We start from the raw sequence: 15,285 nt of genomic DNA on the forward strand, positions 1-15,285 counted from the left end.
AAGCAAATATTGAGGCACTGCTCTTTCTGAGCAGTGCTTAATTTACAGAACAAAACAGTACTAACTCTCCAGGAAAGAAGACAACGTAATGGCAACGTTTTAAATTGCAGATCAAGGAAGCTCTGTTCTAATGTGAAATGTCATTGACCTACTGTGAGGACCTAGAGAAGTCACTTAAACTTCTGTTCTCAGTTTCTCTACATGGATAAACATAAAGGTAATACACCTACCTTTTCACAGGAGTGTTTTGAACTTAGGCTTATTTTAGGAAAATGCTTTGAGAACTTGGAAGGAAAGAAATGCAAAAACTGCTATAAACTGTTATTACTCTAGATTCACTTTTCAAAAAGGCCATTTACAATGTGTTCATTCTTTACTAATCTCTGTTTTCTTGTTTATGTGTTTGACAACCATAATTACTATAGCTCTAGATTGTCAAAGATAGGCTATAAATATTTACAGACTGTAAAGGCAGTTTAAGTGTTTTTTTACTGATACTTTATTAGTAGGATTAGAATTACCATAGATGCATTCGAAAAAGAAATCCACACACATGAAGAGGAACTATTCATGCAAACAGAAATAAATGGAAAGACTGAAGTAATGGCTTGTGTACTATCTTGTCCTTACAGACAATTATTTTTTTTGTTAATTACTGCTTAAATTAGAAACAAAGGGAACTGAAATATTGCTGCAAACCCTATTATCCTATTTAACTGCCTTAGTGTCTTAATAGGTTAACTTTTCTTCCTAGGCCAGATGGTTAAAAGTTCAAGCACTAGGGAGAAATCCAGATGCAGTTAATTTATCAAAACTCCCTGACTTGCTCTTTGAGCACAGCTTTGGAACCTTGGCTGGGACATATCTGGGATCCTAAATGTACTTGGGATTTTAAAGATTTTGTTTTTGGAAAACAAGCTAGAAGGATTTCAGTCTTATGCTGACTCCACTTTCTGGCATTGCTGAGTTTGGAAGGCTGCTTATTCCTTTTTTTATTATTAATGATGTAGTGGAGACTTACATCCATCAGTGCAGCATTAATGTAGTTACTGCTCTCCCCATCTATTGTTATGAGGAAAGGCAGGCATCTGTCTGGAGGCAGAACATCCATACAGCGATTCTTTTCATGATTTCGTGGTAAAAGTGCTATGCTGCAGTCTTCTACACGCAGTGTCGGAGTCACCATATTTAAAGTCTTTCAAAAAGAGTAAACAATACAACAGAAGATTAACACAGCAGTGGAAGCATCCCAAAATATTTAAGAATTGATCAGCTCAGCATTCAGTTTCAGTGGGAATCAATACGCAGAGAAATGAAAACATACCACAGTCAGCAGGGTTTGGAAGCAAAAAATCCTGGAAGCATACAGATCTGAAAAGTAACCTCTAAGACAGCTGCAGAGTAATCTGCCTTCTGGAGAAAGGACAGCAGAAGGAATTGACAAACTTCCCTTGATTAAAAAGATTTTACTACTACCCCATTGCATTCTTTTATGATTTAGCATAATTTAACAGCAATTAGTGACATGTTATTTTCCCTTTTTTGCAGTCTTTCCCTCCCAGGCCTGGTCCAAAATTCACATGGTTATAAGCAAGCACTTAAGCAGAAGTCTTTAGTATAGGTGAACTGTATAGCTTCTAGGTAATGCTAGATGCGACTTACCCTAAATTCCTCTTTGATCTGGCTGGAGTTAGTCTGAGGATCCAGTTTATTCATTTCATAGTAAACAGACCTAACTTGAGAAGCTGGAATAGATGTGTCCCCACAAAGACAGGCTTCCAGGATAGCATCATGGATGAATACATACTGTTCCTGGTAAAGCAATTAAAATAATTACTGACACAGAGAGCATAATTGCTGATATAAAGAGCATATGCTATTAGTATTTTGGTAAATAAAAAATAACAGCTAATATGGTTGCCACTAATCCTCTCTGACTTTACCAGCACTGAAGCAAGACCAGAAGGAACAACAGCAGTTCATAAAACTTTATCCCACTCATTTAGAAATTAATATAGAAGCATTGACTCAAACTAGTTACAAGTACAAGCAGAAGTGCAGTAACACTCCATAATAAAACTCAGAATGTTTCTGGTTTCCTCATTCCTCTGCACAGTTCTGTAGGTGCTATCACATAACTGAGCCTCAACAAGATGTACTCCAGAATGAATCCTTCCCAGAGAGAAAACACTCATGATTTTTACTTTTTTTTAAAAACCACTGTGAACCTTAAGTGCAGCATAACTGTGCATTTGTTTGGGCAATGGTTCTTCAGGTTTGTGTGTGGATTATTTTCTGCATATGATTGAATAAACTATCCTCTGAATGGTGCCAACCACAAGGGGGCTCTAGTTTTATGGGCCAGAAGAATATTTTTTCTTGCAAAGCGTAAGGCAGTATTCCAGTAGATTAACAATACCTCAGTCTGCACCATGTTAACTCTCCGAGACCGAAGCTCTCTCACACAATTGTATATGTCTACAACACCTTCTCTTTCTGCCATATCTAGCATGATGTCAATAACAATGAAGCATCCAGTTCTGCCAGCACCAGCACTAAAGTAAAAGAAGAGCACAGTTAATGTTCAGCAGTATGGAAAATGTAAAGTGTAAGAGTTCATCTCACAGGCACTTGATCAGTGGGATGATTACTGAAATGGAGCCTTGCATTCAGGCATTTGCAGGATTTCAGGCTCAGTTTTTCCATTCTTGTTTGTATTTTAGGTATTAAGTTATTGTGGGTAGAGCTCCAGTGGCTTTAGCAACCTATGCATGGATTACACAGTACAGGAGAAGCAAAAGTAGGTCCTGAGTTTAGTGGACAACACAATGGAGGGATTTCTGTTCTACCTACCTGCAGTGAACAACCAGAGGGCCAGCATTTGGTGGGCTCTTGGATTTGACCTGCCGTACAAATCCCAGCAGGCCTGTCGCATGGTATGGTACACCGTGGTCTGGCCAGCCAGTGAAGTGAAACTGCCGAATTTCTCGAATCTCATGAACACCTCTCTGTTGAAAAGACAAGGGTTGAAAAAGAAAAAAACAAGCTGGAATGTGAAAAAAATTGAATTACAGACATCATAAGAATGTAACTTCAAAAGCCTAAGCCTTGCTGAAAAGCATCCACCTCCTACCCATACAATCTGTACAGACTGTTGGAGAGCTTTCTCATAGCAGGAGAGCAAGTTCAAAGGTTACATAGCAACTGGTTTCAAAGTCTTACAACAAAACTGAGTAATTTAGCACTAGATTGGTTAGAAACCTTTAGCAACAAGATAGACTCTCATCTCTATATTTAAGCACTAGGTTGCTTTGAAAATTGTGGCCTTAAGATGCATGCAATGATCGCAGAACAGGTCAGCAGCAAGGCCATGAACATATAGCACAGATGACATTTTTTTTCCCCACTGCTCTCCACAGGTATTTTGCTGCTGACTTCAGGGAACCACAGCTTCAGCATAATTTCCCTTATCATTTGTCTCCTTCATTGGTCTGAAAGAAACAGCTGAATAGTAAGAAACCTTTTTGCACCTCCAATCATAGGGGCTGTGTTTGTAGCCCTCCACATGCTCACCCTTTAAATGATTTGCCACAGTCTACAAGGACATGGATATGGTGAGACAGGTATGAATGAGAAGCTGATCGTGTAAGTAATTTCCCACGTGACTTTCTGGAGCAGTCTGGATATTAGAGGTGTGTATGCTAAGCTTGATTTTCTTAGTGCTTGTATTTCCCCTTCCCCCTCTAAAAATGTAGCTGCCAGTATTTTATTCTCATTAGAAATCCACAGACCAGAGGCCATCATGCATATTTCATAAGCAAACAGCAAAATTATGACATATCATGTCTAGGCTGAACTAAATGTCAGTGATATTAATAACTGGTGGTTTACAGTTTTTCTTCTTAAAGATGTATTTCCTGTCTTGAGCTGGTTTGCATATAAAAGGTCTAATTCTCTTTGCATAATGAAATAATATAAACTTCCTAATTTATTACTAGTATGAAAATTAAAAGAGTCTAGGATATTCAGTGGTTGAGAAATTTTGGCTGTGCCAGTGCTACATGACTGAAGTGGGCTTGGTGTATCTTGGAGACCTGATACTCTGACAGCTCAGGCTGGGGGTCTTTGGAGACTGGGCATCAGCTCAGAGGAATATCCACACTCATCTGCCTCAGCAACTGCGACACAAAAAGGCAGGCAAGGGAGTAGATCAAGACGATATGCGACACTGGTATAGACTGAGGAGATCACAGCCTTGCAACAGAAATGACCTTCTAGCCTAAAAAACAATTTTAAAACATATTGAAACCCAGGAATAGACAAAGTAATTTGCATTTTAAGACAGTCTAGCAAACACATTAAAATACAATTTGGTCTCTGTACTCTGGGGATTAAGAATGTGTTAGTTTACACATCTTTTTGCTACTGTAAGCAAGGCCTCCAACTCTGTAAATAGCTGTGCATAGGTGGGGCATCCATGTCGCAAACACTTTTTCATTGCTCATAACAACTGCCCACAATCCCCCAAGAAACAAAGATCCCATACAAAAAAAAAATGCCATGACTATACAAACTGAGGACTGAAATGAATAACTCCCCACAAATTCTTCATGCTGTACGCAGCCTTGATTTTCAAGCAATTTACAAAAAGTAAACTGCCCCTCCAAAATAACGTGCCCAGCTCAGGGTATGTCCTGTGTATCTTGTGCACTAGTTTTGAAAATGCTGTCTGTCATGCTGACTGCATTTTTGTCTATCGTTGGTAACACTCAGCTGCTAAGAAAAGGCTTTGCATATATGGTACTTTTATAATGAGTTGGCTTATTATACCTACAAAAGACTGATTTTCATGTCTGTAGCTTCCCTGCTGGTTTCTAAACCCAAAATAGCAACACAACTGCATGAATCATAAACGCATATGCTCAGGTTGTAGAGACTGTATTTTTTACTTTTTGTTTCAGCTGAAAAAAACCCCCAGAAAATGGTGTACATTGCTAACAAATCTTAGGATGTTAAAAAATGCTACAAATACTTATGGTGCTGCTGTATGTTACTCTCTGAGTAATTCATCTGAGTTAACTGTTGTGCTGTAAAGGAATTGCTCCAGAGGAGCTGCTTATGCAATCTACATAAAGTGTATCCAGGAAGTGGTCTTCAGAGTGTAATTTGGGGTTCAATTTTCTTAGCATTATCCCCCTACTCCTCAATAATTACCAAATAGCCATTTAAAACAAAACAAAACAAAACAATAGATTTATCTCCAAACAAATCAACTTCTTGTATTTTAGGAGCAGGTATGAGATGTTCATCCACACACAGAAAAGATGGTCAGAAGGGACTTCTGAAGGTCTCCAGTCCAACTTCCCATTCAGAGTGGTCTGTGGCCAACACTAGATCTGTCTCGCTGAGCCCTGATGACCTCCAAGAATGGAGATTCCACAAGTTTTCTGAGTAACCTGCTCCAGCACTGCACTATCCTCCACCTGAAGGAGTTTTTCCAGTGCAAGCCTTCCATGCTGCAACTTCTTGGCCATTGCCCCTTGTTTTGCATCCACTACCATTGAGAAGAATGAGGAGAATTTGGTGCCCCTGATTTTCTAAACATCTTTGAAGTACTTGCAGGTTGCAGTTAGATTTTCCTTACCCCTCCTCCTCATCTCTACCGCACTGAACAAGGCCAGTGCTCTTAACCTTCCCTTGAAGCTCGTATGTCCTACATCCTTAATCATCTTGGATGTCAGATATTGTCCCAGGATGTCACAGCCTGTATTGACACATGGGGTTAGTCCACCTAGGGTGCAGAACTTTGCATTTTTCCTTGTTGAATTACTAAAGTTTCTGTTGGCCAAGTCTTGAAGTCCTTCGGAACTGAGGCTCCAATGTTCAGCATTTCAACACCATCCTTCACTTAGTATTATCTGCAGATTTGGTTAGGGCACATCCTGTCTCATCATGCAGCTTGTCTTAGAGACGCTGAAAAGTATCAGTCCCAGTAGATCAGAAATACAAACTTGAGAGAATTATGGTGGAAGAGATATACAGACTTGACCTTCCAGTACCATTGGAAGAGTTAAAAAGTAGGGAAAATAGGGTAAAAACAAATGTACTTTACTCAAACTACACTGACACTGCTTTTAGAGGCTTACTGAAAAACTACCAACTATTAAAAAGCAGTGCCTAAATGAAATCTTTTCAGATGGAGATTTTTTTTAAGAAATAAAATGTTTAGTGCCTTTTATCTCTATCTGTTCTAATGCACTTATTCAAGACAGTTTGGTTATGTTCAACTGTAAAATCCTCTAGGTCTTTTTTTCCAGTCCCAGTTAAGAAGTGAAAAGCTAACATCAAAGCATGGGCTTAAAATTTTCAGAATAGAAATCAACTAGTGCTTCATCTACTTCAAAGCGCAGCCACTGTTTCATCATCTGTTTATTAAAACTATCTAAATGCAAGGAAACAACAGGCTTGAGTGAATTTGATGTACAATATGTATAGTGGTAAACATGATACAATATTTCAATTCATTCAAACCACATAATTCTATTATCATTACCTGCAGGTTGCTGTATTGATGCATATTTAAGTATTAGATTGAAGAATAAATCAGGAAAAAATCTAATTCCTTTGTTACTGTGGATGTATGTACAGAGACCCTGCTGGGTTGTCTTTTTGGCAGTTTCATCTACCTGTGTGCAGGATTCTTTGATGCTAAAGACTATGTTCTTCAAAACCATAACTGAATACTATTTCATCATTAGACAGAACTAGTATATCACAGGTACTGCAACTAAATCAAAAGGAGTTTTCTGAGCTAATTAGTTGAAAATCTACTCATAGTGATACTGAGAGAACATTACTTTGGTGCGCCATTAGGAATATCAAGTCTTCCAAAGAGGCCCTTTCCTTGTTGTTCTGCAACTCAAATAAGACTTGATACATACAATTAAAAAACTTCTGTCCTTTAATAAATTCCGAATAAAACCCCTGAACTGACACAAAATGCATGACACACTTCAGCATTGACTGACCCTGCTTGTTCTCATTTTCAGTAAGTACCTTATTTGTTAATTGTATGTTGTCCATATATTGTAAGCTGTTTGGGAGAGCTACAAGATCTAGTAAGCATCAAACTAATGGCATTATTCTAATAAACAGTAATACAACATGCTGATTGGAACTCTCCACATAAAGATGGACTCCACATGAAAAATGAGATTTCCTTGAGAGGAAAATTAGTTTGTTACAACTATGTCTCCGCAGACCAGGAACACACTGGCCCAACAGATAACAGTATTCACCATGGACTTCTGAATAATGGTGCACGCAGCCTCTGGTACAGACAGAAAATGATTTTGGGGAACATAAGATAGGAAAACAGCATGAATGTGTTTTCAATTGATTGCTGGGAGGGAGGCTTCGATTTCTCCTAGGAAGGAACATCACTTTTTCTAACTCAGGCAGAGTCCAACAGTGATGGAAAGCACAGTAAAGTTGCTGCATTTAAAGAAAAACACAGTTTACCGTAAGAGGGCAGTAGTCGTTTACCCAAAAAATAGCTACAAAACCGGGATGTCAGTCAGAAGATTTAACTTTCCCATGGTGAATCTGTGTATAAGTTGCTTAGGCAGATACCATTGTATTTGAGAAAACTGAATTTGGAAACTTACCTTTTCTACTGCAAATGTTCGAATCACATATTCAGCCAAGAGCTCTGTTTCTATTAGGGTGACTTTAATGTCTTTATATATCTCTGTGTCATCTGGCCAGTATTTGCAGCATTTGACCTTTAAAAAATACAAAAGAAAGTAAGGTTCATTTATTTTAGAAGGTTCATACTGAATCCATTCTGTATGCTGTGCAATGATTTCTGTTTTAAAATGCAATCACGTGCAAAACAATCACATTTTCTGCACGTGGAAATGACTGATGTTTAAGGGACATTGCCTCTTCTTTTTTTAAGACAGCTTTCAGAGTTGCAGGTGAGATTTGTATTGTGGTTAGTGAAGTAAGGCAAATTGTTTGGAGCACAAGGGGTAATTATAGCCTGCACAACTCAGTTACAGTAACTGTTCATTTCCTGTGCTTTCCAATGCCGGGTGTGCCCAGAAGGACAACTACTACCAGTTTTTTTCCCACAACCTCTAGCTGCTGACTGGTCTCAAAAATACCTTCCTACCTTCTAAAATGAAAATGTGTTTTTCAGACAGGAAGGATCCTCTCTACTGTTAGAAAAGTATCTGTTTACTCAGATCAACATTCCAAAGGAACTGATGAAAGGTCAAATCGCAAAACTCAACTGGGTGGTTGTGGGGACTGTATATGATGTAGATAGCTGACAGTCTTAAGAATTTTCTCCTTCCCAAGGCGGTGGGCAGGGAAGCTAACACATTACTTATACACCTCTTTTTTATTCTGCTCTATCACCATAATAGCTATGCTATCACCACTGCATCTAGCCATCGTCCAGTAGTGCAGTACGTGCTAAGAGTAGCATCTGTTATATGTCTGCTGCCTGGAATGGTTTCTCTCTTTCTCTCACTGAAGGGAAAATTTTAAATGGAACTTTTCATACATGTAAATTTACTAGTTACTTAAATATACACTTAAATGGGTTGGGTAAAAACCCAAACACTTCAAATATTCAATGGAAAACTGGTAGAAAAAAAAAATCACTTCACAACTGGTAGAGTATTTCTCAAACCCACTTTCATGCCAAAATATTTGGATTACTATCGTGTCTAGTCTTAGCAAAAGGTAAAACGGATAAACATGTGTATAAGCATACAGCGAAAACTGTAATGCATGATTTAATTGATTTATTTATACAAACTCCAGGTTCAGTATATAAAGGATTATGCAGAGAGTCAAACCTTCTCCTGTCACGCAGAAGAAAATACTTTCCTCAGAATTTGTTTCAAGTGACGTAGCTGATAATCACGTACCACCCCTCCTTACTGTCTGGACAGAACAGACGTCTTGCCACATCAAAGTAGTAACATGGAGTGATGAAATAAAAAGTTTGTCTGGGCAGGGTCAGTAGTTCTGACCCTTTTTCTGACTCTTTAGCAGGATAAAATTTACATCTCGATCAAACTGAATTGAAGGGCTGGAAAAACACAGCCCCACATCAGGATCCTCTTCAGAGAAAGAGTTAGAATCATAGAATCATTTAGGTTGGAAAAGACCTTTCAAGATCGAGTCCAGCCATCATCCATGCCCACTAAACCATGTCATGGAGTACCCCGTCTACGCGCTTTTTGAATACCTCCAGGGATGAGTTGCCTGGTTGTAAGCCCTGGCTCCCAGCCACAAAATTATATAACCATCCTAACAGCTTATTCCTGCTTACACAGCTGATGGAAAGCTCCTAGAGCAGAGCTGAAGTTCAGGTAGCTATAAGCAGGTTTTTATTTATTTCTCTATGCTTGTCTTCACACTTAGTAACCGCATTAGTATTGGCTAAGAAAAATTCTTTATATTCTTCACATTTCATCTGGTATTAAGCATGGTTTCAGGACAACCGGCAAACACCAGGTTATACAGTTCCCTTCCATAGCAAGAGGCTTGGAGCTGGGACACTGAACAGTCCTCCCAGTGCTCAGCACTCCTGTAGCAGGGGCAAGGGTAGCCAAACTGCTCCCCCCCATCCCGCTCACCAGCCAGCAAGCTGACAGGGTGTCAGTGTGGGTGAGAAGGTTTCCACCAGCCAAGGGCCAAGCCAAGGGCCAGTCCCAGGGTGCCTAAAAGGCAGGATCTCTGGCAAATGCGTATTCATCTCTAAAGCATACCTACCAGCTGTAAGCAGTGAACAACCATTTCAAAAGCATTAAGCATTGCTGCAAGCAGTTTAGTACTGGCTGCTGGTATCTATTGTTGCATCTACTTGATATTTATTCAGATCATATCTTGTTTGGATGCATTTCCCAAAATCCTCTGATAGAAGCTACATGAAAAACATTGAATGCTCATTGTTTTGTCTGTGTTAAAATAATCCAGAAAATTCACATTGCTCAAATCCCTTACACCAGCAAACTGACCCTTTTATAGTCATTGCCAGGAACTCTCTGAAATAGGGTTTTCCTACCTATGACTAAGATGATTTTTCGAGACTCCATGCAGAATAAGGCAATTCACACTGCCTTCGGACTGGAGCAGCCCACTAATGACCCCATCTCTGAAGCTGATTGCCTTTTCCTGCCTGTTCACTTACCCTTTCCATAGATGGAACCTGAACCACATGAAGACGGCCAATACACGTAGGAAGGGAGCAGCTGCAGTGGTGAACCTAGTCACAGCACTACTGATCAGCACGTCTCTTTGTTGCTAACTTTAGCCTTGTTTCTTTCTGATGGGTGCCTGTCATCCTCAAAACAGCTCTAGTTTAGTAAAATAAACAATTGGGAAAAAAAAACCAACCCTGGCTGAATTAAATTGCTCAACCTTGAAGGAAAACATGACTGTTTCTAACTTGGTAAGTCTAGACAGTCTGGATTATGACTAAGAACTAGGGACATTTAGAAAGACCAATTTAGAAGAACACAGTCTCCATCTTTTTATGCCTCAACTGTTGGATTTGCTTCCACTCTTTTTTAAACCTTATTTAAGATGATCCAGTGGAATAATTAGGGAAGCACTGAGGGATGTTGCACAGAAGTTATAGCCTTTCGTGCCTCATGCAGCTTGGGCCCGCCAGGGATTTCTTACTCTGCTGCACAGGGGATTTTGGGCACAGAGCAGACTGGACCTGAGCAGAAGGATCCATGACAACACAATTTCCTGAAAACTCACCCAAGTGGAATAGGGGCTGTAACAGCCATGGGAACGGTGCCAGAGCTGCAGTCAGAGCCACAGATCAACACTAAATGATTCACTCACTGAGAGTGTGGGGAGAAAATCAACACACACACACACCCACACACACACACACACTTTAAATTCAGGCTTTTTTCCTACTTTTGGCTCTTGTTCTGCAATGCTGCTGCACGTGCTGAGCTCTAGACATGGGAACTCTCTGGACTCCTGATGAGCCAAAAGTTAAGTCAATGCTTAAAGACTAGTCTCCCATCTCCTTCAAGAGCTCTCAAATAAATGCGAAGGTGTCTTAAAGACAGAAGTAGATTAAATAGTGTAAATCAAAATCACACTTATAAATATTTATTGGATCAGGGCCTTTATTTGTACAAGCAAATACAATTGCAACAAAATAGAATATGGTTTTACTCATCAAATATGAGAAATACTGTTTGTAACATATGTTTGTTCATTTTTTCTTTTTAGCACAGCTTTAGCTACTGTGACTTGATGAATCTCTTTCCCTTTTTATAAACATTTGGTACATGTTTTACAGACAAACCTAGTAACAGAAGGTTTAGCTAAATAATTGATACATGAATCCAGAACTGAATATTAAATGCATTAGATTTTTTTTCACACAGTTGCTACCATAACAGTAAATATCGTCCACAAAGTAGAAAACATAATTTTGAAATCTCATCTGAGCAGAACTATAATTGAGGGTTTGTTCCAATACACCCCACATTTATATCCTAACAATGTGCCAAAAAATACAGATGTTCATCACAAGATGAGATAAAAGGGTGGTTGCCAGACACATAATGAAAATGCTCTGTTTTAATCTATTCATCCCAAGGTACACTGTCCAATTTTTCCGAAGATGTTTATTTTATTAATAATTTCAGAAATTTGGAGAAGACAATTATCTACTCCCATCCCTTAGCTCCATCCCCCAGCAAAATAGTCTAATGTGAGAAACTAAGAATTAAAAATGAAGGTGGAAAGTTGTTGTTGCTACTTCTAAATATAACAAACAATGTAGGCAGTGGATAGCTAATGAACACAAATTGTGACTTCCGAAGCTGTATATTTAGCCATTCGGCAATGCGACACATCTCGCTAAAGGCAGTATGAAAGCCAGGACAGTAATTCATTTACTCAGAGGTTTGGAATAGGAGGAGTATTACAGAATTAATGTGTGAGCTGGCTGTGAAATATACTTTGTACAGAACAATTTAAATAACACTGATTATTCAAAGTTTCCAATTTCCTTTGATTCAGAAATATTCTTAGCAAAAAGGTGATATAACTGGCTATGCACTGCATGGATTGTCATTAGTGAAGAGCAGTATTATATATTCTAATTTAAAATTAATCCTGAACTAAGTAATGATGATAAGTCAGACATAAATTTTGAAATGAAACCTCCAGGATATAAAATGAAATAGCCAACCAAGCTCACTGGCGAAAATTTTTAACAGATTTTACAGATGTAGCTAGGATAACATCATATACTTTTATTTGGCTGACTTAAAAAAGGACATCCAATAATTTTATAAAACAACCTTTGACAGAAGATAAAACCCAGTCTTTCTTTTTTTCATTTTCTTTGTTTGCTTTTGAGCAAGTCAGTTAATTGATTTATACCTCATTTTACAGTTTTCTAAAAGAGGTATGGAAAAATATTGAGAAATACAACATTAAAGATACTGTTTGGCACCATCAGATGAATGGGTCTGTATAAAGGCAGCCAGAAGTCTTTATGTTGTTCACAGCTCCCAGAGGGGGAGAGACGTCTCCATGAATTTTACTAGCTCAGTCTAACTTCTTCCAGTGATGACTCAGAGATGATATAATTCTCCACCTTCTGCTGCCCTGTGTTGCCCCAGCAGCACAATCCCAGGCTGTCTGGTGGATGCACTCTCATTCAACTTCTGCCAGGAACAGCTGGCCTTCTGGACATGTCCAGTAGTAGCCATACACTAATGCTTTCCACCTGAGGGAATAAGTGCGATCCCTTTGTTCTTAAGAATCAGGTATACTGTTAGCATGCCGTCAACCTGGTACCTTGGGTTAGATGAAATTAAGCTGACAGGCCAAACCCATGGTGTAGCCTTCCTTTGGCCATATAAATGAACTAGTCTAGAAGAACCACTTTAGGGTAAAGGTAACCCAAGGTAAAGCTGTTGTAGTGTTCCTGCCTCCTTTGCTAATACAAACAGAAGAATATGGATTCCTCTATTTCATTGCTTATGTTTAGCCATTTTTGTTTCTCACTGGTCATTTGAAAAGGCTGTAAATTAGTGCACCTTAGTACAGCACTTGAGGAAAAAAGGCTGAGCAGACATGAGAAGGGTGGTCCCATGCCAAGATGAATGATGGTTAGGATTAGCTGGAACTCCTCAAAGCCTGTCTTAATCCCTTACACAACTGTGAAATCATGGGCATATTGCTCAGATTCTGTGCTCTGAGGACCTGATGTGCCTGCATCAGGCAGAACAGCCTCTGCTCTGAATCATGCTTCCATTCCAGGAGCAAAATCATGCCATTAGTTGAGCTTACAGAGCACCGCCAAGTTAGTGGATTGCCTTCTGACTCTAAAACCTGATCATCTGATGTTAGGTTAGAAAGCTCTACATGTTACTCAACTGGGTAAGGTAAAACTGTGTTGGCACCTCCAGGATACTTCTTCTTCACAGAGAGACTGAGAGATTAATTTCACAAGACTGCTGAGGTGAGGAGACTTGCGGTGATGAAGCCATTTTGCTAGCCCCGGCATTTCAAAGAACTTGAAGCCCTCTTTGCAGACTGCACTTATACTTGCATCCTACACCTTGGCAGCACTTCAGCAGCTAGCCCAACAAGGGGGTCAATGCATTTGTGTATCCTTAAACCTCTTTTATTTATTTCTCAAAGTTATCTCAATTATTGAGATATCAATATTGAGTTATTGAGTTATCTCAATTGGATTAGTGAGCATTAAGATATTAATCTGTTGATTAACATTCTTTGAAACATAGCTTTTACTGGAAACAAGAACACATCAAAACACTGAGAGCTGAAATGATGTCTGCTTTGAGTGACATGGGACAGTGCTGAATGCTTGTAGGTTGATGTCCTGTTTGATGATGCTAACATTGCTAATCTGGGGACATCTTTATTAAAGATGACAAAGAGTCCTTCCTTCTCTTTCATGAAGAACAACAGCCAATTTTTTTCCCTAAGGGCTCCTCCCCTGCTACACATAATGGAGTAATGCCAACTTGTTATTTCTGGTTAGAAGTCTATAAAGCTGAAATCTGTTTTGATGACTAGAAGGGTTTGCTGACTTGAAAGATTAACAGTAGTTTTAAATTACGATTGTTTTCTTTTTTCCTCATTGATACTCCGTAAAAGTATAAACTCTACTCTATCCAACAAGAGATACTGGAATTACAGTGAAACCAAAAGTATAATAATAAAATATATAATAACATATATGTACCATAAGCACAGGTCCCAGGTTTTCTGGGTAAACATAAGAAAAAAATTTTCTCTAGATGGGGAAGGACACTATTCATAGGATTTAGAAGCTGAGACTAGAATTACCTAGAGGTAGGGAAGGGTTTCATACAGCAACCTTTTCCCCTCTCATTTATAAAATGTGGTTTCTTTCTTTCAGTAGAAAAGTTAAAATGAAATCTTAGTCACCAGTATGCGTACAAACTTTTTGGCACACCGCCTAAGGAGCGCTAGTGCCAGTATCCTGAACTAATTCCAATGTAGGTAATTTGGCTTACTACATTTAGGGGCAGTTTCAATTAGATAGAGTGTTCTTCCATTTATACTAACCACAAATGTGCTGTTTGCGAGACATGTTAGAAGAGTTACTGTGTTTCACCTCTGCAATATCTCTGTAATAGGTCATCTGAATCTTTAATACAATGCGAATTTACCTTTTGTTTATTAGAGGGTTCTTCTGCATGGAAGATTCTCAAAACTTGTAAAATGTGTAAGTGCAAGCTTCGTAATAGCTTTGTGTCAAAAAATTCCTTTTTTAGTCTAAGAATAGGTGGCAAGTCCATTGGAAATTTCACACAGTTTTTATATTGCTGGAATTTCCTATGAAGTTGTTGTTTGGTTCTTGCAATATGTTTTCAGTAAGAAGTCTTTGGACAGGGCTTTATTTGGCAGTTTTTCTTGGATGTCTAATGTGTGTCTATAACAGAAACAGATCATCAGGTGGATTTGAAGAAGATCTGGTTCAACATAAAGACTTCTGGGTTTTGTTTGTTAAGGAAACTTATTTGTATCTGTTTTAGAAATGCCTCTTGAATGCTGACCAAGGCTGCCCATTGTAAGCACCCAAGGCCCAAGCACATGCACGTATGACTGCTTAGGGCTGGGTCCATACAGTCTTTCCTGAGAAGAACAACTCTTTTCTGACAGATTTTATCTTACAACAGGGAATGCTTTTTAACCAGCCAGCATCAAGGAGATATTCCCTCTCCG

The 15,285-nt window shown here is 38.9% G+C and overlaps 1 protein-coding gene across 12 annotated transcripts in view; it reads right to left on the minus strand.

Annotated features, from left to right (window-relative positions):
* PTPRM (protein tyrosine phosphatase receptor type M) overlaps positions 1-15,285 on the minus strand; it is a 500,309-nt gene that overhangs the window by 14,079 nt on the left and 470,945 nt on the right. For all 12 annotated transcript variants that reach the window (XM_069779033.1, XM_069779028.1, XM_069779026.1 and 9 more), the window contains 5 exons: positions 7,668-7,784; positions 2,854-3,008; positions 2,420-2,555; positions 1,663-1,812; positions 1,022-1,195 (listed from right to left, as the gene is read on the minus strand). In XM_069779033.1, coding sequence (XP_069635134.1) covers positions 1,022-1,195; positions 1,663-1,812; positions 2,420-2,555; positions 2,854-3,008; positions 7,668-7,784 — 732 coding nt within the window. The remainder of the gene's footprint in view (positions 1-1,021; positions 1,196-1,662; positions 1,813-2,419; positions 2,556-2,853; positions 3,009-7,667; positions 7,785-15,285) is intronic.

This window comes from Haliaeetus albicilla, chromosome 3 (genome assembly GCF_947461875.1).
Source record: "Haliaeetus albicilla chromosome 3, bHalAlb1.1, whole genome shotgun sequence".
Taxonomy (NCBI): domain Eukaryota; kingdom Metazoa; phylum Chordata; class Aves; order Accipitriformes; family Accipitridae; genus Haliaeetus; species Haliaeetus albicilla.